Source organism: Ascaphus truei, chromosome 5 (genome assembly GCF_040206685.1).
Source record: "Ascaphus truei isolate aAscTru1 chromosome 5, aAscTru1.hap1, whole genome shotgun sequence".
Taxonomy (NCBI): domain Eukaryota; kingdom Metazoa; phylum Chordata; class Amphibia; order Anura; family Ascaphidae; genus Ascaphus; species Ascaphus truei.
In genome coordinates, this window is record NC_134487.1 from 282,589,029 (window position 1) to 282,610,815 (window position 21,787).

At 48.7% G+C, this 21,787-nt stretch overlaps 2 protein-coding genes across 4 annotated transcripts in view; one reads left to right on the forward strand and one right to left on the reverse strand.

The window, feature by feature from the left end:
- The window catches only part of DDX11 (DEAD/H-box helicase 11), a 72,385-nt gene extending 69,736 nt beyond the window's left edge, over positions 1-2,649 (forward strand). Inside the window, exons 22-27 of one of the 2 annotated variants that reach the window (XM_075602322.1) lie at positions 109-177; positions 312-412; positions 599-683; positions 845-920; positions 1,236-1,390; positions 2,515-2,649. In XM_075602322.1, coding sequence (XP_075458437.1) covers positions 109-177; positions 312-412; positions 599-683; positions 845-920; positions 1,236-1,390; positions 2,515-2,556 — 528 coding nt within the window. In that variant the 3' untranslated portion in view covers positions 2,557-2,649. Of the gene's footprint in view, positions 1-108; positions 178-311; positions 413-598; positions 684-844; positions 921-1,235; positions 1,391-2,514 lie in introns of those variants that run through there. The other variant, XR_012801887.1, reaches the window with a different exon arrangement.
- A 266-nt stretch (positions 2,650-2,915) lies between these two features.
- Positions 2,916-21,787, reverse strand: part of WASHC1 (WASH complex subunit 1) — a 31,871-nt gene continuing 12,999 nt past the window's right edge. For both annotated transcript variants that reach the window (XM_075602325.1, XM_075602323.1), the window contains exons 5-11: positions 18,910-19,046; positions 18,687-18,822; positions 17,933-18,140; positions 17,449-17,616; positions 16,908-17,066; positions 15,771-15,839; positions 2,916-3,895 (exon numbers count right to left, since the gene is read on the reverse strand). In XM_075602325.1, the coding sequence (XP_075458440.1) occupies positions 3,753-3,895; positions 15,771-15,839; positions 16,908-17,066; positions 17,449-17,616; positions 17,933-18,140; positions 18,687-18,822; positions 18,910-19,046 (1,020 nt within the window). In that variant the 3' untranslated portion in view covers positions 2,916-3,752. The remainder of the gene's footprint in view (positions 3,896-15,770; positions 15,840-16,907; positions 17,067-17,448; positions 17,617-17,932; positions 18,141-18,686; positions 18,823-18,909; positions 19,047-21,787) is intronic.

Below are 21,787 nucleotides of genomic sequence, written 5' to 3' on the forward strand. Positions count from 1 at the left end.
TGGTTTTGGGTAGGGCTGGAAGTAAAGGTTTTGTATTTGCGGGAGGGAGTTACGCTTGTCAGGTGGGTGACGGATGTTTGAGATTCTGATATGTTTTCTCCCCAACAGATATTTCAGGAACCAAAAAAGGCAAACCAGGTGGAGCAGGTTCTGTCGGAGTATTCCAAGTGCATAAAGGTGAGAGGAAGTGGCGGGAGGTGTAATAACGCATTGGGGATAGAATAATATATGGAGGGTGGGGACTCTGTGTACATGTATTAGTGCATATAAGTGCTCCTGTCCTAACGATTCCTCGCTTCTCCTCCTGGCAGCGCTGTAGCCAGTTCGTCGGACCCCTGACCGGAGCTCTGCTGCTTTCTGTGGTTGGAGGAAAAATGAGCGAAGGGATTAATTTCGCTGATGACTTGGGCCGGTGAGCAGAGGGCAAGGTGGGGTAACGGATCATATGGGAACTTGTGATAACTCTGCAGCTTCACAAAGAAGATGAATGTGTTCCAACTGTGCGTAACCCCTTCTCCGAGGGCATGACTGGCCTGTAACGGGGAAAGCTCGCCTCTTCTCTGTGTGGCTTATATAATGATTGTACTTCTCTCTGCAGGTGTGTGGTGATGGTTGGGATGCCGTATCCCAACATCCAATCCCCAGAGCTCCAGGAAAAGATATCCTATCTGGACCACACCCTGGTAATAAGGCGTCTGAGCTTGGCGTGAGGGTTACTCCCTCCTGTACCTGTCAGGGCATCCACGTAACGTGGTATCAGTGGAAATGAGGCCAGGCTAATGCGGACAGTGCTCCACGTGGGACGTCTTATCTCCGCCTCTCTCATTGTCCTTTTACTCCGCAGCCCAAGACAGACGGCGTTTCTGCTGGGAGAGTCCTCATCGAGAACATGTGCATGAAAGCTGTAAATCAGTCTATTGGTAAGAGTGCCTCGGATACGTTTAGGGACATGAGTGGGGGGAGAGCGTGTGTGTGGTGGGCTCTATGTGTAAAGGATTGTTGGTCTTCCCTGAGGTTGGTGACAGGAAGTGCTGACACATTACAGGGAGAAGGGACGTAACAATCCTTTCTGCAGAGTGCTGCACGTGGAGCCTTGCTGCGCTCCAGGACGGATTGCTCTGCAGTACTATGGAGGCCTCTAGCAGAGATGGGGGGCGTACATCGTTCTGCAGTGTCACGCTTACAGTGGTGTGTATGTCACTACTAGTGTCAGGCTTACACTACTCTGTCTGTAGGACGCGCGATCCGGCACAGTGGTGATTACGCCAGCATTGTGCTGTTAGACCACAGGTTCTCTCGTCCTGCCATCCTCCGCAAGTTGCCCCACTGGATCCGCAGCAGCACGCAGGTCAAGCCGACCTTTGGAGCAGCATTTGCAAGTATACGGAAGGCAAGTCGTCCTGCTTTATCACACCTCTCCTGTGCATGTACAGTTTCACTCTCCTGTCAACATAGCTGTCCTGTGTAGTCTCCCTCTGCTTTCACACGTCTGTTCTGTGCATGTACAGTCTCCCGCTGCTGTCACACGTCTGTCCTGTGCATGTAGTCTCTTTCTTCTGTCGCACCTGTCCTGTGCATGTACAGTCTCCCGCTGCTGTCACACGTCTGTCCTGTGCATGTAGTCTCCCGCTGCTTTCACACGTCTGTTCTGTGCATGTAGTCTCTTTCTTCTGTGTCACACCTCTGTCCTGTGCATGTACAGTCTCCCGCTGCTGTCACACGTCTGTCCTGTGCATGTACAGTCTCCCTCTGCTGTGTCACACGTCTGTCCTGTGCATGAACTGTCTCCAATACTGCAGCATTGTATTGGCCATTCAACAGCGCGTTGTGATAACAATTTAGTTACCAAACACATTTAGAAAGATGCTTAAAAAAAAAGCATTAATACATTTGGAAATCATTTGATTCCACTACAATGTGTGCCTCTTCCTTTCTCCTACCTTGCTATTACTTTGGATCCAGCTTTGGGACGCCAGGATCAACGGAAGGAAACACCAAATACAAACACCTTGAGAAATTATTTCCTTTAACAGTGGTGTGCCACTTATAATCTCTTTTGTATTTATATATAGAAAAGGGAGTTTGATAAAGGGGCACTCAAACTGTTCCATATCACAGACCACTTAAATTAATAATTGTTTGGAGGACAACCATATTTATACATAAACCATTCACATATTCTGGACCTATATCTAGAGCTCAGCGTTTAGTGCTGTTCTGAACAGCGTGCAGTGACTTTTAAAAGGCATCAGGAATCAATGGTTGAGAACCACTGTTTCAAGTAAAGTAAAGAATACATTTATATATATATATATATACACACACACACACACACACACACACACACACACACACACACACACACACACACACACACACACACACACACACTATAATGACAGAGGAGCCAAGCAGTCAATGTATTTCAGGGATCAGCTTGGTCCGTTAGCCCTGCAGCTGAAGCTTGAGGCAATCTCCTCTCTCACCTGGTCCCCTTCTCCTCTTTCCCTGCAGTTTTTCCAATTAAAGAAGGCAGATGCTGTGTGCGACTCTTGAGGAGCAGCGATGTGGCTGAAAAAACCCTATGTTCATGCAGTGCCCCAGCTTTGTTAGATGTTCATTATTTATTAAAAAATACATTTTCCTACAGACACGGGCCTGTGTATCTTCCTCCAAATTCTTGCACATCTGCAGCTAGTGCCACGTGAGGCTTTGCACACGATAATGTTCATCACTTCACTGGCAGAGGGATCTGCGGGATTCTGGCAAAACATGGAAGCACCATCTCTGGCAGGGAAGGGGTTACGTAAACCACTGCAGCCTACTGTAAAATAGACAGTGGAAGAAACGAATCCCCACTACAAATCATCAGAATCGGTACCCTGCAGGAATGAACTGGGCACAGAGGAAGGCACTGACATGGTGGCAAGACTTTTATTTCCATATACAAATTGTTCCAAATATTTTCAGTTAGTGTGTTTTGAGTTTATAGGCAATATCATACAGTCTGTCCAGCACAAATCAGCAGTGAGATGGGCAGGGTGTAGGTTTTACATCAAGCCCAAGTCTGCACACAGCTCCATTCCTCTCTGCCTCGGATATGAGCATTGCACGTGGGTATGTAGTAATTAGGGCAGTATTACAGAGGGGAGGCTCTAACACCTTCACTGCTGGAGGTGAACAAGCTTTATGTGAGCGATAACCCTAATCACTCCTCAACATGGCAGTCGTGTGCTGGAGAGAGGGGAGGAAACGTTGGATTTATGGAACATTAAATTATCTTTTGCTTAAGACGTGTGCCTGCCTCCTTACTGCATATCCGGAGAGAGGGGAGCACATGTTCCTCTGTTCTTAGAGTGCAAAAGAGGGCTGAATAATGGCACTGTTATATAGAGATGGAGCACAGGAATAGTTTGTTACAACATCTAATTTTCATTAAGGTAACTTTTCACTGAAAATAATTAACTCCAATCTGTGAGGTGGCACCATTAATTAGCTGCACAGGTACAGTACTCCACAGCTGCAGCGACAAGTAAGATGCATTTCAACCCTCAGCAGCTGTGCAAATGCTACCCACCCTCTGCACTAATACAGTTATCCTGACTCACCCTCTGCACTAATACAGTTATCCTGACTCACCCTCTGCACTAATACAGTTATCCTGACTCTGCAAACACACCCTCTGGTGTGGCAATAAAGGCAGCACAGTCTTTAGAAAAACATTTATCCTAATGCGAGACGGAAACCAGCAGCTAAGATGCCCAGTCATCTTCATCACCGTCCCCGGAAGGCAGACGCGCTGGTGGTAATGGTGGAATTGTGTCTGACATGCGGGCAAACGCACTGCTAGCATCTCCACTTCCATCCCCGGCGGCCGGACCCTTCCCAGAGATTCCTACAGAGAGAAGGGAATGGTAGTTACATAAATTAGGTTGGGGGAAAAAAAATAGGTTGGGGGAAAAAAAAAAAAAATGTCCATCAAGTTTAACCTATGCTAAATTTAGACAACGGGGATTGTATCCTATATAGTATATTGATCCAGAGGAAGCCAAAACAAAAAACCCCAGTGAAATATATCATGATATCTCAAAGGGAAAAATAAACTGCTGACTCCAAATATTGTCAATCTGATTACTCCTGGATCAACATCATTCCCATGTTTACTTATTAGGTATATCACAGTATACCTTTCCTTTCTAAAAAGATGTCCAACCTTTTTTGGAACATTGCATCTGCCATCACAGTCTCCATGGGTAATGAATTCCACATTTTAACTTCCTTTATTGTAAAGAACCCTTTGTTGTTAGTGAAACCACCTTTTCTCCAACCTTAAGGTATGACCCTGTGTCATTTGTACTGCCCTTGGGATGAATAGTTCTTTTGAAAACTCCTTGTGTCCCTGAATATATTTGTATATAGTTTTATCCGCTCTAAGTTGAGTCTTTTCTTTTTTTTTCCAAAATTTTTTATTAGGCAGTTAAACAATTACATGCTAGGTACAGTATAAACAATATGTCAGCCTAATGTACATTTTTTTCTTTTTCTTGAGAGAAAAGAGAAAAGAAAAGGCTCAACGCCTCCCTGATCTCATGAAGTCCATCAGGGAGGCGCGAGTATGGAAACAGAGAGGGAGTAGAGAAGGGGGGGCAGGGTGTGGGGGGGGGGGAGGGTGGAGAGGGTACAAAGGGTATAGCGGGGGGTGGTCATGATCCCCAGAACCTTGGTGATTTTGGTTTGGGCTTTAATGTGGATTGGGCTTCTAGTTTGTTAGGGGGCGTTTCGTCTTTTATGCGCCAAATAGGTGTACCATGGGTCCCAAATTGCTGTAAATGAGGTAGAAGACCTCTTAAGGAAAGCAGACAATCTCTCCATGTCCATTACTTCTTGCACCCTTCTTATTATTGTTTGTTTCGAGGGGGGAGACACTTTCTTCCAGGCGGCTGCCACCGCACACCTAGCCGCCGTGAGGATGAAGGAGACTAATTTTCCTGTTGGTCGGTCCAGATAGTCTAGGGGCCTGGCCAACAGGTAGGTCAGCGGTTCAACAGGTATTTTGAGGTCTGTGACCTCCTCTATTAATTTTTGTGTTGTTTCCCAGTATTTCTGAATTTCCGGACATGTCCACCAAATGTGGGCCATGTCCCCCTTTTGACCGCAGCCTCTCCAACATAGATCGGATGCCAGAGGGTAAATTTGATTTATTCTGACTGGAGTGAGATACCAGCGGAACAGTATTTTGTAGATGTTTTCTTTGATTGTGGTACATATGGAAGTTCCTGAGGCATTTTCCCAAATACTTTCCCAGTCCTCTCGGTCTATAACTATATCCAATTCTGCTGCCCAATGCAGCATGTAGTCATGCGTGGGGACTTCTGTAGTCCCTCCTAGCTCTGTGCAAATTTGTGTTATTAGACCTTTCTGGTGATCTGTTTCGCTGCAAAGTCGCTCGAAACCTGTGAGAGGGGGAAATTCCAATGTTGGGGATAATGTTTGGAGAAAGTGCCGAATTTGTAGGTACTTGAACACGTTCAGTCCTAGTATGTCATACTTGGTTTGTAGATTTTGGTAGCTCAGGAACTTCCCGAGGCTCAGGAGGTCGGCAATCGTTTTAATGTTTTTGGTTTGAAATTGGTCAAATTGTCTGGGCTCACAGCCAGGTGGAAATTTCGGATTTCTGTGGATTGGTATGAGTTGGGATTGTGGCGATGTGAGCTTGTACTTGAGTTTGCTTTTCGTCCAGGTCTCCCAAGTGTGTCTCATTGGGCCTAATTTGAATTTGTTATTTTGCATGTCCTCCCTGCTCAGGGACCATAGGCAAGCCGGCAGTGAAGGCGTTCCGGCATATTGCGTTTCTATATCCAGCCAGCAATATTGATTTGGGCTTGCGTTCCAGACTACCACCTGTCTCAATTGTGCGGCCAGATAGTATTTCGTAATGTCTGGAACTCCCAGTCCTCCTCTCCCCCTTGAAGCCAAGAGAACTGACCTGGGGACTCTAGGTTTTTTACCTTGCCAAATAAAATGGAAGATTGATTTTTGAATATTTTTCAATTCTGAGCCAGGGATGTGGACCGGGAGAGTCTGGAAGTAATATAATAATCTAGGGAGTATATTCATTTTGACCGAGATCATTCTCCCGATCCATGATATTTGATATCCTCCCCATTTTTCCAAATCTTGTTTGATTTTATGGAACAAGGTCGGATAGTTATGTTTATATAGTGATTGGTAGGTCCTCGATATCTTAACTCCCAAGTATTTGATACAAGAGGAACTCCAACGGTAATTAAAGTTTAGTTTGAGGAGTTTCACCTCTGGCTCTGGCAGACTTAAGTTCAGGGCTTCTGATTTGTCATTATTTATCTTATATCCTGAGATTTTTCCAAAGTCTCGGAGTTCTTTTTGAAGGTTGGGTAATGAGGTTTGGGGTTTGGAGAGGGTTAAGATGACATCATCTGCGAATAGAGAAATTTTATGCTGCCTATTTCCAATATCTATTCCCTGGATGTCTTTATTGAGTCGTATTGCTGAAGCCAGTGGTTCTATCGTTAGCGCAAAGAGGAGAGGAGATAGGGGGCACCCCTGTCGAGTCCCATTAGTTATCTCGAATCTTTGGTTAGTCCCCCCTGGTAGTTTTACCGTTGCTGATGGATTTTGGTATAGTCTACGGACCCCCTCTAGGTATGTGTCTTTAAAGCCAAATTTACACATAGTCTGGTCCAGAAATTGCCAGTATATTCTATCGAACGCCTTCTCTGCGTCTAAGCTTAACAGTAGTGCTTTGGTGCCTGTGAGGTGGACATGATCGATAATGTCGATTATTTTTCGGGTGTTGTCAGAGGCTTGTCTCCCCGTAACAAATCCTACCTGATCAATGTTAATTAACCTCTGTAATATTGGGTTTAATCTGTTTGCTAAAATTTTGCTATACAGCTTGAGATCACTGTTGAGGAGGGAGATTGGACGGTAGCTTCCACATTGCATCGGGTCTCTGCCTTCCTTATGTATTATTGCCAAATTGGCTAGAGACATTGTTGGAGGGATTTGGTTCCCTTCCATGAAATGGTTGAATGTTTTTAGCAGATGCGTGGATAGGGTTGGCAAGAATCTTTTATAGTAGACATTTGTGAAACCGTCAGGGCCAGGAGACTTAGTGAGCTTTAGTGATTTGACCGCCTCTTCCAGTTCCTCTTTTGAAATCTCAGCATTAAGGACTGTGTTTTCCTCCTCCGTCAGTGAGGGGAGTTGACATTTATTTAAATATTGAGTTATAATTTCTGACGCTATCGGTTCGGGTCGGCCGTTTTTAGTTCTTAGGTTGTATAGTTCTGTGTAGTATTTAGTAAATTCTGCTGCTATTTTGCTTTCACTATATTGGATTTCACCAGACCTACTCTTGATCGCCGTTATCTGGGATCTTTTTTGTATCCCTCTTAATTTACTGGCTAATAGTCTGTCAGCTTTGTTCCCTTTGTCATAATATTGTTGATTGGTCCATTTGAGGGCCTTTTCAACGTCTTCCAGCTGGGTTTGTCTAAGTTTTGTTCTAGCTTCTATTAATGTTTTGTATACTTTTTTTGATGGGTTTGCTTTATGAGCTTGCTCTATTACTTTTATATTATCTGTGAGTTCTTTAATTAGCGTTTGGCGGGCTTTTTTCCTGTGGGATGCGATGGAAATAAATTTCCCTCTGATAGTTGCCTTATGGGCTTCCCATAGGATTGCTGGAGAGGAGACTGTTCCCACGTTGAGGGAGAAATAGTCCTTAAGTGAGGATCTTATCTCTCTCTCAATCTCTGGGTGATTAAGTAGTGAATCATTCAGTCTCCATGCATAGGTTGTTGTTTTTTCAAAGGGGATTGACAGTGTCAGGGTGATCGGGGCATGGTCTGACCATGTGATTGAGCCAATGTCTGATTCTATGGCTGCCGCCAACACATTTTTGGTGGTCAAAAAGTGGTCTATTCGAGAGTAAGTCTGGTGAGGCGCTGAGTAAAAAGTATAGTCCCTCTGGCCCTGATGTTGGGTTCTCCAAATGTCCACTAACGAGAATTCGCTCATGATGTCCCTAAACCTTTTCCCCTTGATCTGGGAGTGGGTTGTACGGGAGGGGCCCACTGTGGTTGATCTGTCCTCGGAGGGGTTTAAGACCATGTTTAGGTCTCCTCCCACTATTATCGATGACAGGTATCCCGGGTCAACGCCCTCGAGAACAGTTTGTAGGAATTCTGTTTGGTTCTCGTTTGGGGCGTACACATTGATTAGAACGATTGCTGAGCCCGCAAGGGAGCCATATACCATTAGAAATCTACCCTCTGGGTCCGCCGTTGTTTTGACATGATTAAATGGGGTGCCTTGTCTGATCAGGATAGCTACACCCCTTTTCTTGCTACTAAATGATGCAAAAAAGCACATTGGGAAGAATTTTTTGAATAAATTTGGGGGGTCTTGTGATGTGAAGTGGGTCTCCTGCAAGAATATAATGTCTCCCCCTGATTTTTTCATGTCCATGAAAGCTAGCCTTCTTTTTCGATTATTCTGTAGTCCTTTAACGTTCAAGGAACGGATTTTAATTGGGGCCTTAGTGGCCATTGTTGGTTTCTAGTTGTTCGGGGTCTTGGGGTCCCTCCTTTCCCACTAGGGGAGACCTTGTTTTTATATTCTAAAGACCCTGTATGATTGAGGTCGCCTATTGGGCTGGGCCTCCTTCTAGGGGGGGTGTGCTGGGTTTGCCTTTGGGGAGGGGGAGAGGGGTGGAGAGGAGGGGGAGGGGGGGTAAAGATCTGCTGGGACAGGACCAGCAGGTGGAGAAAAGATAGAAGTAGGGCCAGTTTTGGTCCTGAAATGGTTTCGCCTGGTCTTTGGACGACCGGCGTTTGGGCTTGGGCGCCCTTCTGGGGTGTGTCTGGATCCGACGGTTGGGTCGCAACAGAGGGGGGCCAGACCCTTAGCTACTGTTGTGTGGCTCCTTTCCCATTCGTCACCTTTATTCAATTTTAGAACCCCGCCAATTATTATATTTGCTGGTAACTAGATGGGGGAGGGGGGGAGGGGACACAGGGGGGGGGCCGGGGGAAGCATTATATGGCTGTCTAGGGGGGGGGGGGGCTGGTGGGGGGAAGGATGTAAGCACGGAAGGGAGGGGGAGGGAGGGGGGGTGAGGGGAAGGGAGGGGGAGGGAGGGGGGGTGAGGGGAAGGGAGGGGGGGGTGAGGGGGAGGGAGGGAAAAGGGAGGGGGGGGGGTGGGAGGGAGGGAAAAGGGAGGGGGGGGGGGTGGGAGGGAGGGAAAAGAGAGGGGGGGGGAGTCTATGGTGTTGGTTTTATTAAGTACCTGTTACATGAGCAGTCATATATCATATATCCAGGGTATCATCACATTTTTGTCTAGGAGAGAGGCTCCCCTAGTGGATCTCACATTTTTGGCTTAATATAACATAATTTAACTTATCCTAACATAACTCAACAACATTTCACATAACATAGCATCATCTAGTGCTAGATAACATTCTAGACCAGTTTGAAGCAGACTTTAACATTGTCCTGATGTTTTGTTTTGCCTCACGCCTTGTGTAAACAGAGTGTATTTTATATGTTAGCTCTTTTTCTAGGTTGTGTACTATGTGCTCTTTGGGTGGGGGGTTGTAGTTGTGTCTAAGTGTGTGGTGGGGGGAGGTTCTCTTAGTCTGTCCTATGGGTGGCTGGGCGCTTCTTAGAGGTAGGGAGAGGGGGGGGGGGGTCGAGGGGCTGGCCGGTAGTGTGCCGGGGTGGTGTGAGGGAAGGGGGTCTCCGTGTGGGGGCGGAGGGAGGGGGGGAAGGGGGGGGAAAGACCGGACTTTAGGGGGGGGAGGGGGGGCGGGGAGGGGGGGGAGGGGGGGGGGGCGAGAGGAGGGGGGGGGGGGAAAGCGTTATATGGCTGTCCAGGGGGGGGGGGTTGGTGGGGTGAAGGATGTAAGCACGGAAGGGAAGGGAGGGGGGGTGAGGGGGAGGGAGGGGAAGGGAGGGGGGGGAGGGAGGGAAAAGGGAGGGGGGGGGAGTCTATGGTGTTAGTTTTATTAAGTACCTGTTACATGAGCAGTCATATATCATATATCCAGGGTATCATCACATTTTTGTCTGGGAGAGACACTCCCCTAGTGGATCTTACATTTTTGGCATAATATAACATAATTTAACTTATCATAACATAACTCAACAACATTTCACGCAACATAGCATCATCTAGTGCTAGATAACATTCTAAACCAGTTTGAAGCAGACTTTAACATTGTCCTGATGTTTTGTTTTGCCTCACCGCCTTGTGTAAACAGAGTGTAATTTATGTTAGCTCTTTTTCTAGGTTGTGTACTATGTGCTCTTTGGGTGGGGTGTTGTAGTTGTGTCTAAGTGTGTGGTGGGGGGAAGTTCTCTTAGTCTGTCCTAGGGGTGGCTGGGCGCTTCTTAGAGGTAGGGAGAGGGGGGGGGGGTCGATGGGATGGCCGGTAGTGTGCCGGGGCGGTGTGAGGGAAGGGGGTCTCCGTGTGGGGGCGGAGGGAGGGGGGGACAGGCGGGACTATGGGGAGGGGGGAGGGGGGGAGGGGGGGAGGAGAGGGGGGGGAGGGGGAGGAGGGGGGAGGGGGGGGGAGAGGGGGGAGGGGGGGGGAGAGGGGGAAGGGGGGGAGAGGGAGGGGGGAGAGGGAGGGGGGGGAGGGAGGGGGGGGAGGGAGGGGAGGGGGAGGGAGGAGAGGGGGAGGGAGGAGAGGGGAAGGGGGAGGGGGAGGGGGGAGAGGGGGAGGGAGGGGGGAGGGAGGGGGGGGAGGGGGGGGGGAGGGAGGGGGGGGAGGGGGGGGGAGGGGGGGGGAGGGGGGGGGAGGGGGAGGAGGTAGAGGGGGGAGGAGGTAGAGGGGGGAGGAGGGGGAGGGGGGTAAAGGGGGGGTGGATAGGGGGAGGGGGGGGGGTGGGGCGATAGGTAGGGCCGGGGAGAGGGGGGGGGACAGTCTAGCTATGTTGTGTTGGTGATGTTCGTTTTCTATTTGTGTATCTGACTCTGTCGCGTGATCGCTGTATATGGTATTTGTTCCTTCGAGACGCAGCCTTTGTGTATATGCTTCGGCGGGTGGCTTAGCAGTTCCCTTAGCCCGAGGCCATTGATGCTTATTTTTGCCTCTGCTTGTCAGCCTTTCCCTCCGCCCACATATCATGCATTAGTCTTAGGTCACCGTTCCTTATGGCTAAGCGAGTGGGCGGGGTGACAACTTCAAACTTAATTGTCCCGGCTCGGTGTCTCTTCTCTGTCAGGCCTCCCCCGGCTGTGGGGCACCAGGCCGTGAGTATGGGTATCGCCCGAGGGGAAAGCGCGGGGGCCACCCGGGGAGGGGAGAGGGGGGGGGGGATCCGCTCTCCTCAGCAGAACCAGTCCACGGAGATCCCCGACCCCATCTCCCAGCCGCAAGGCCAGACCAAGGGTCTTCCAGGCCGCGGGGCTGGGCCACCCGCTAACATCCAGCCAGTGAGGCGTAGCCTCTGTGCGTCGCCCCCCCAACCCGTCCGGCACCGTCAATCTCTGCAGGGATTTTTTAGGGATTACTCACGGTTGCCGGAGCAGTTCGCCCTGGGCTCGGGGGATCATAAGGCCGGGAAGGTCCGGCTCTCCACCTCCAGGGACCCCACACGGGGAGGGTCGGGGGCCAAAAGAAGCCGAAAGGCCGCAGGTAGCCAACAAGAGGACGGGGACATGGCGAGAAAGAGGGAGGAAAAAAAATATATAGTAAAAAATAAAAAAGGGGAAAAAAGGGGGGGGGGGGGCGGCGCCCCCCCCCTCCCCTCCACCGCAGAATGCTGGTCCCTCCATCTCCCGCCGATCGGAGCCCCGTCTCACTTTTCAGGTAAGTGAAGTGGGTGTTGCAAGCGGTTGTGAAGATTTGAGAGCGGTGCTGTTCCCTCGTCAGCTGTCTCTCCTCTCCCGGTGGGTCGGTGTAGTCATCTCCGGCAGTGCTCATCCTCTCCCTGCAGTGCTGGTAATATGGGGTCTTTGTGTCATTCTTGAGGATGGTGCCTTTGTATGTGCTGAGAGTGTGGGGTTGAGTTCTTCTACTTAATCCTCTGACCCCTCTGTCCCGCCAGCCTTTCCGAGGCTCTGGTTGGGGGCTCTTCTTGTCTGGGTCCTTCGTTTCTCCAGCTGGTAGGAGGGGTGAGGTTTAGTGCTTTAGCAAAGTGCTCCATATCTTCTTGATGTTTAATTGTGAGCATCTTTCCATTGCGCTGCACCATTAGTCTAAATGGGAAGCCCCATTTATACTTTACTCCGCTGTCCCGCAGCAGTATGGTTAGGGGTCTTAGTTCCTTGCGGCGATCTACAGTTCTTTTGGCTAGATCGTTGTAAAGTTGCAGTTGGCTGTCCTCAAATGTGATGAGATCTTTGGTTCGGGCAACCTCCATTATTTTTTCTTTTGCCGAAAATTTATGAAGTCTGACTATGACGTCTCTCATCCTTTTTGGATCCTCTGATCTAGGGCCAAGGGAGCGGTGAGCCCTGTCCAGTTCAAGGTCCGTCTGATTCAAGTCTCCACATAGGGAGGTGAAGAGCTCCAGGATGTAAGTCTTTAACTGCCCTGGAAGTACCGACTCGGGAATGCCTCTGATTCTTATGTTTTGTCTCCTGTCGCGATTCTCCTGATCTTCTAGGGAGTCGCGGAGACTTTCTACCTCAGCCCCGAGCCGGAATATCTCATTTGCAGCTAATTCTTGGGCCTGTGTGGAGGCCTCCATTTTGCCTTCCAGTACATCCGTGCGCTCCCTTAGGCCTGTCAGTTCTTGCTTTAGCTCAGTGACTGCTGATCTGAGATCGGCCTTTAGCGATTTGTGCAGGTCATGCAGCATTTCTGCCATAAGCTCTTTCATGTCCTCTCGGGTGAGTGTTGCCGCCGGCTGCGCTGGCATTTCTTGCCGGTCTTGCGTTTGGGCAGTTTGTTTGGGGCCTCGTGCGCCTGATGGGCCTGCGCCATCTTGGCCTCTTGCCGCCGCCTCTGAGTTTCGTGGGGAGAATAGCTTGTTAACAGCCTGGGCTGTTTGGGATTTTTGTTTGTTAGCCATTTCCTCTAGGGTTGCGGGTCTAGGGTAGTGCTTTAGGAGGGGGAATTTTCGGGGGAAAAGAGCCTCTATTTGTTTATTTATTAGGGGGTCTGGCGAGCTCCTCTGCTACACGTCCATCTCCGTCGGCGTCCTGGCCACGCTCCTACATAGATTTGTTTATGTGTTCATAGGTTGTAGCGGGGAGGGGCAGGGGGGAAATTGGGAAGCGTGGCTGTGTAACTTTTCTGGCTCTCAATGTTGGGCACTCATATATTTGTGGCAGCCATTTTAGAGTGTTGTTGTTTTGGGCGATTTTGCAGGTTGTGCTGCCAGGAAGTTTTGTGCCAGGATGGGGTTGGGCCGTTGGTTAAGCCCGTGGGTCTCGGACGGCAGACTCTGGCAGCTGTTAGAGATTGGCAACCTCAGTTTTTTTTTTTTTTGTTTGTTTTTTTGGAGGGGGGGGGGGGGGGGGGCTGTAATTATGGCTCTGGGTGTGAGGGGGAGGGTGAAGGTCCACTTTGTAATTGTATTTCTGACCAGGGGGGGGAGAGGGGGCACCCACTCCTTCTGCACTGTTTTTGTTGAACCCTGCTGTGCTCTAATGGCAGGGTGTCCCTGGGAGCTTCTGTGTAGCAGGGCTCCGTTGTCCCCCAACTGTCTATCCCTCCTTACCCTTCCCCAGCTCCGGCTGAGCCTGATTGTCTCTCCGTCTGTCCTGCACACCTCCCCTCCGCCTCCGGTTCTGCAGCGTGCCTCGGGTGAGCCTAAGCTTCCGATCCGGCGGCCATCTTGGTTTCCCTGCTTCGTGGGTACTCGTGGGGAGCGCTGTCGGCTGGCTGTTCTATTTCCAGCGGTGGGAGCTCCCGGTGCCGCCCGCAGAGCCGAGGTCCCGTGCGCGCAGCTCGCCGTTCAGGCTGAGTGTCACCGCTGCAGGGCTCCTTCAGTTCCGTCCGGCGGCCATCTTGGAAATCTCGGCTGCAGGGGCTCCGGGACTCCGGCTCTCCCGAGTGCTTGTTGCTTGCTCGGTCTGCCGCCACGGGGCCTCACGGGGTGCGGGTGAGTCTCCCCCGCTCGTGTGGCACTTTTTTACCACTTTTTAGTTGGTTTTACAGGGTATTTTGTTGTTTTTAAACTGGAGCCGCACGGAGCTCTCTGGCTGTGCTGCTTCCCAGTTCGGCTGCTGGCCACGCCCCCAGTTGAGTCTTTTCTAATGTAAAAGAATCTAATTTAGCTAGCCTTTCCTCAAATCAGATTATCCATCCCTTTATTAATTTGGTGGCTCTTCTCTGCGCTTTTTCTAGTTCCATAATGTCTTTTCTATGGAGAAGTGCCCAAAACTGTACTCCATATTCAAGGTGTGGTCTTACCAACGCTTTATAGAAGGGCATAATTATGTTTACTTCCTTTCCATTCATTCCCCATGCAAAATAAGATCGTATTTGCCTTTGCAGCGACTGACTGACATTGGGCACTATTGCCAAGCCTTCTGAACAAGCACTCCTAAATCTTTCCATCAAGGATTCACCTGTTTCCCCATTTAATTTGTAAGTTGCCTGTTTATTCTTGTTTTCCAAATGCAGAACTATACATTCACCTCTATTAAACCTTATCTAACATTTATCTGCCCAAGTTTCCAGTCTATACAAGTCCTTCTGAAGAGAAATTACATCCTGCTCTCATTTTTCTACCTTACACAATTTAGTGTCATCAGCAATAATGGAAAATGTGCTCTCAATGCCAACCTCAAGGTCACTAAAAAGCAGGGATCCCAGTACCGATCCTTGAGGTACTCCACTTTCAACTTTAGCCCAAACTGAAAAGGTTCAATTTAAGACAACTCTGTTTATCCTTCAACCAGTTTTCAATCTAGGTACAAATATTTTTACCGAGTCCAATTTGCTTTACTTTGTACATGATCCACATTTGGCACCGGATCAAAAGCCTTTGCAAAATTTAAGTAGACCACATCAACTGCATTATCCTGGTCTGATAACAGTGTGCTCTGCCTTCAGACACAGGGACACAAGTATATTGCAAGAACATGATCTGCCAAAGAAGTGGGACATGAGCCCTGTACAACACCTGGGAACTCCCAACAACAAATGTAATGTTAACCGCTCCCAGACCTTGGCCAGTCCCACCACCCGCTGAACTCAGAATCCTGTTCTAATGTTCGTGTTTAGCAATTAGGTGCTAAATCCCACTTATTGCAAAAGGGGAAGAATCTCTTTCCCTCCACCATGATATTGCTTTCCAGTAGCACTGGCAAATATCACTCGCTGTTGAACAGTGGAAAGAAATTGCTCAAAGCTGCAGCCTACATCACCACTGGGTGCTATACAGGGAACCTGCAGGTGACAGACATGAGCAGGTCTCAGAGTATAACGGAGGAGGAAACTTATAGCAATGCTTTGAAACTTGGCATCAGAGAATACTCCCCCCCCAGCCGTACAGTGTATGAGGCATTACACACTTATTAGCATTTAATACTTCCTTTTGGCATATTGTCATTAATACGCCATGTATACAAATACTGTAAATAAGTTCTGCTTAAAACAAATTCAGATGTGCTCGCTTTCAAGTGTGCCCAGGGTGAGGGTGCAGTGCGCACACTGAGAACTGCTGGTTACATTAAATAGTGCAGAGGGTAAGAATAATGTAAGAGATGCAGAGATACTTGAGGGGAAGGCTTCAGGTGTTAGGAGGGGCAGAAAACGTTGTACCTTTGCGCCGCATTGCCAGCTTGTTAAAGAGATCAGACATCATATCGCCAGCTCCTCCCGTCGCTTGGACTGGAAAACAAGCCAGTGAGAGGTTAGCACCCAACCTGCTGTCCACACGCCCAGCACACGGATCTGCTCACATGGCCAGTACAAGGATACACACACACACGGCCAGTACAAGGATACAACGCACACGACCAGCACAAGGATCTGCTCAAATGGCCAGTACAAGGACACACACCCAGTACAAGGATACAAACGCACACGACCAGCACAAGGATCACCTCACATGGCCAATACAAGGATACACACACACACGTATTTTACTGGCACTGTAACCCTCCAGTCCCCAAAAATCTGATCACCCTATAGTATTCAGTGTGACTGCACCCACGTCTACTCTACACAACCCCATTGGCTCCCCTCGTGTTCTCAGCCCCTCTACACACCAATAAACACCCCCTCCCCATTGGGAAGGAGTCTCCTGCATGTTATCACTAAATCTGTGCACTCTAACACTGCCATGGGAGACTAGAAATGTATATAAAAGGTAGGCAATAAGTTAATGTGTTACCCCCATTAGTAATGTACATGGCAGAAAAATGGCAGGCCATCTTCAACAGTTACTTTGCGGCTAGAACAGCCTGCAGGCTCCACTGGTAGTGAAATGGTTAATCCCACCTGAACAAGGTGTGTAATCATCAGTATGTGGATGCACAAAGATGTGGAGAGAGGAAATTACAGCTGACATACATCACACCGATAGGCAATGCTATAATTTTACAGCTGACAGGCAGAGCATTTCTCTGCACAGTCTCAGCACACCGCTCTGAGCCTCAGAAACCTTATCAGTGACAGGCAGCCGTTTCTGAGAGCAGAGACGCTGCCAGATACCAGAGAAACCAGTAGAGGGGAAGAGCAATCCTGGGGGGTGGGGTCTCCAATCTGGAGCCCTCAGCCTCTTGGCTTTTTGGTAGGAGGTCTTGCTCCCTATAAGTGATGCCACTTACTAGCTCTCATCCCCTATTTTCCTTCTCCCACCCAGCCTTTGCAGTTTGTCCTTCCTGTGCCCTCCCAACCATGGCTGCCAGTCCCGTGGGGCCACCCCCTTTCAGTGGGTATTTGTCCTGTGGGCACCTTGCTCCTGCTCCTTCAGCTTTTTCTTCTCCAGTTTCTTCTCCTTCACGCTACGCAGATTGGCTTTCCCGATGCCGCCCGCCTGGCGGATGGACTCCAACAGGGACGCCCGTCCACTAGAGGGCTTCTCTACCTCCTTAGGGGCTCCCCGAAGGGCATCTGGGGGTGAGAGGAAAGTGTGATACGCTGTGTGCGGGAAGAGGGAGGTATTGCTGGGGGTGACGCTTTGCACAGTGTGGGGGAGGAGGACGAGTTGCAGGGCTGTGTGCAGGAAGCAAGAGGTGCCGGGGTGACGCACTGTGCGTGGGAAGGGACCATCTATGCCAGGTGCTGCTAATGCTCGAATCTTTGCAGCGCTCAGATGCTGTACCCTTAGACTGCCTTCACTCTCCACCTTGCATAGCTCCCCATATCTCTACAAATTGAATCTCTTATCAAATGCTTGGAGACGGAGCAGTTACTGGCGACTATTGCCCCATGGAGGTTTTTTCCCCCCACTTTACCCATCACTTATTTTTACAGTCGGAGGAACATTTATTACCTGGGTCTCTGACCTGGCTGCCACTGCCCCCCGGCGGAGGGGGGATGGAGAGAGGTGGCGGCCGAGGGGGAGGGGGCGGCGAAAGGGCAGGAGACGGAGGTGCAAGAGGAGGAGGAGGCGGGGGTGGTGGAGGAGGTGGTGGGGGCATAAGCCCCCCATCCCGAATATCTGAAATTAAAAAGGAAGTGTGTTAGATTCTGCAATTCATAACTGGTCCCTGCCTCCCCCAGCAAATCAGTTACTTTCCCCCAAATAATGAACTACTTCCCCGTGCTTCTCCCGCAGCAGCGGAGATTCCTCTATGTACCAGTCCTAGAGGGGAGTCCTAAATATAGCTATCCTAGATGTTATCTACACCGCTATCTGCGAGGTGCCCCAAGCCTATCTAGCAGTCCTAGAGGAGTGGTTTTTATACATGTCAGTGGTGAAATATTAATGTACCCATCCAAGAGACTGTATACTCGTTCTAGAGGAGTCTTTGTACCTGTCCTAGAGGTGTCGGCAGTGTCATCCATGCTGAAGGTCGGCAACTCCGGGATGGCGGTGCTAGGGGCAGAGGGGGCAATTCCAGGCCCCAGGTCGGCGCTGTACATCAGATCATCAGCCACCCCAGGCAGGTCGGGCAGGTAGGAGGGAACGTCTATCTCAGGCACCTGCCCCAGGTCTGGCACATAGAAGTAATTCTCTGCCGTCTGCGGGAGTGCGGAGAGAGGGTGGACTTAAGATACAATGTATATCACACACAGTATGGGGCGGGCTGGGCATACAATGTATATCACACAGGAAAGGGCAGGCTGGGAATATAATGTATATCACACAGATGGTGGGGCTGGGGATACAATGTATATCACACAGCAAAGGGCAGGCTGGGAATATAATGTATATCACACAGATGGTGGGGCTGGGGATACAATGTATATCACACAGCAAAGGGCAGGCTGGGAATATAATGTATATAACACAGGGCAGGGCTGGGGATACAATGTATATCACACACAGTATGGATCGGGCTGGGCATACAATGTATATCACACAGGAAAGGGCAGGCTGTGAATATAATGTATATCACACAGATGGTGGGGCTGGGGATACAATGTATATCACACAGCAAAGGTGGTCTCAGGAAACTTGTAATATAGAATTACATAATGTATATAAACACACACACACACGCGCGCGTGCGTGCCATGGCCCACCTCGGCCATTTCTACCCACCACCTTTTCCCCCAGCATCTCACCTGCCGCTCAAGCTGCTCCCTTTTGGTGATGGATAGGGGAGCGTCAAACAGCTTCTCCTCCCCATCCCCCTCCAGCGCAGGGTTAGTCCGAGTCACCACCCCAGCCAGCGGGTCCAGAAACACATACTTCTTATAACTGGAGGGGAACGGACAGAAGATTAGGGAGAGATGATAGAGGGGAGAAACTAAAGCCCCTATTTAATATGATTAGATGGTCACTCACAGGTTTTCCGTTGTGTTGAAGAGCAGCAGGGAGCTGATGGAGTTGATGTTTCGGGGGAGGCTGCCCAGCCCCTCCTCTGCACCCTCCTCATCTTCCTCTCTCGCACTTACGCACACCGGGAAATACTTCAGCTTCTCCTGGAAGAGGCAGAGATACAGTAGAAGTGAGGGGACACTTAGATCAACCTCCCATCCCTGCACCACAAGCCCTCACATACATCAGTGCAGTTACATACATTTGATTACCACGTGTATTACTACTGTGAAGCGCTATGTACATTAATGGTGCTATATAAATAAAGACATACAATACAATTTACATATATATCCCTCTATCAAATCCTTCTTACTGCCTCAAAGTGGCGGGAAGGTGGAAACGGGTGTTCAAGAAGATGTATAGTGGCACTTGTGCTAGTATGTTCAACCATAGTATGAATGCTTGAACAATATACCCAGTTAAAGTGGAAAAGGTACTTGCCAACATGCAAATGAGGTGTCGTCATCACGCAGTGGGGAGCGGACATGACGATGGAAGCCTAACCAGTTGCGGATACTCAACAGCCCTGCACGGGGTGTTCATATGTAAGCTCAGCAACATCTATTTATACCCTGAACAAGTCCATCTGTAGTTCCGGGACTTGGGAACCCCCCCATTAGTGCTTAGACTGTGTGGGTCATTGGGTCTATAAGGATCCATTTATTGTATCATGTATTTGTGTGATTTTTAATATGTGAAAATTGAGTCAATATATAAAGTTTTTTTTAATTCATTTTGACTGATGGTTCTTTCTTTTTTGCGCTCCTTTTTGTGTATGTGTTCCGGTTTAACCCCGCTGATCACGGGAGAGTGGAAGCAGCAGAGGGATACCCTCGCTTTCTGGATACAGAGGGACTTTTGTTGAAACTGCGCATACTTTTCTTTTTGCCGACAATCAGGTTTTCCTTAAGGATTCACCTGTACTTTGCATCATCCATTCTCCCCTCTACCCAGACAAGCTTCCCACTCCCTGCTGAAGAGAAGCATCCCCATAACATGACGTTGCCACCACCATGCGTGACAGGTGGGATGGTGTTGATTGGGTGATGTGCACTGTTGGACTTGCGCCAGACGGAACGCTTGGAATGTGCTCGTCTGACCACAAAACCCCTTTTCCACGTCTGCAGTTTAATGTATAAGCTTTTTTGCAAACTCCATACGTGATTTAAGATGAGTCTTTTTGAGTAATTGTTTCTCTTTCTTGCCACCCATCCATACAGGCCAGCTTTGTGTAGGGACCGGCTTATTATTGATGTGTGAACACGGACTCCCATCTCAGACACAGAACTTTGCAGATCTCTCAAGGTCATTGTTGGCTTCAGAGTGACATCCCTGCTTGCCCGGCTGCTCAGTTTGAGAGGGTGATCTGATCTGGGTGGTATGATGTATCTTCCACATCTAAATGATGGACTTCACTGTGCTGAAAGGGATAATCAGCGCCTTTGACATTTTATTGTACCCTTTTCTACTCTGTGCCTCTCTACCACTTTATCCCACACATGTTTCCAAAGCTCCTTGGTCTTCATGGTTGCTTTGATGGATCACTATGTGAGTTGCAGCTTGAAAGTCTTTAAATACCGGAGGGAAATTATCTACAAGTTATACCACTTTGATTACACACAGGCTGAAACCATTTAACTAATTGTGTGACCTTTCAAGCAATTCATTTGCATCTGAGCTGATTTAGGGATGCAGTATCAAAGGGGTTCAATGCTTATTCAAGTGAGATTAATCTGTTTTTCTCAGAAAATGTATATAGAAGTAAGATTTACAAACTATCACTTTGGAAAAAACAAAAAACAGGGAGCCCAAAGGGAGGGTCCGCGAATCTCCAAAAAAAGAGGGTACTCGCGGATATGTGCACAAATATAATAACGATCACAATACACAAAATAAAAAAACCTCTAAACTACACAGAAATCACAGAAAAATCACCCCCTGCTAACCCACAAAAACTCAATGGGATACAGATAAACCCGAGAACCATAAATCCCCAAGGGGGTGCATAATGCCCCCTCTGGAAATATGGATGACTGCAGACGGGTACTGTAGGGTAATGAGAATACCAAAAAGGTATACTGTATAGTATGTATAAAGAACCACGCTATCACTCAGCTAAAATCGAAAGCAATCTGCATAGAGTAGGAGGATAATGGTGAACAGACAAATGCAGCATGATAAATGCCTGCAATCCGAAAAATCACTGTTCAAATCCCTGCAAGGAGTAACCCAGTATAGCTGCGGGTAGCAGATAAGCACTATACAAAATCAACTGCACAAGTTATAAGTAGCAATATATCAATGCAGCCCCGGTATTCCAAGAGACACGAAGATCTCAAAATAACACCCGTCACAGCACCGAAACCAGCTCCGGTACGTCCCGGACACCCATCCAAGTTGAAAAGGCTTAAGCCACAGCCAGATGTTGGCAAGGAGACTGACAGACTGCACCACCACTGCAGAAAATCGTTAACCATCTATATTAGGTGCAAAGGAAACAATAGAGGGACCCATCAAATCCCTAGAAACAATACTATACACCCTATACTATACACCCTTCTGCCCCTCCTTACATCTCACCCCAAATTTCTCGCTATACACCTGCCCTACTCTTGCATTCTGCTCAAGGAGGTCTGCTCTCTACTCCCTTTGGTATATAAAGCCCTCTCCCGTCTAAAACTTCTCTCTCACTCAATGCCCCACACCCCAATATCCAACTGGCATCCTCTCTATCCATCTTTAATGCCCGTTTTAAAACACACCTCTTTAATGAAGCATACGGGTAGGTCCCATGGCCGATTCTATACATTTCATATGTATTTACCATACCCCTTTGCATACA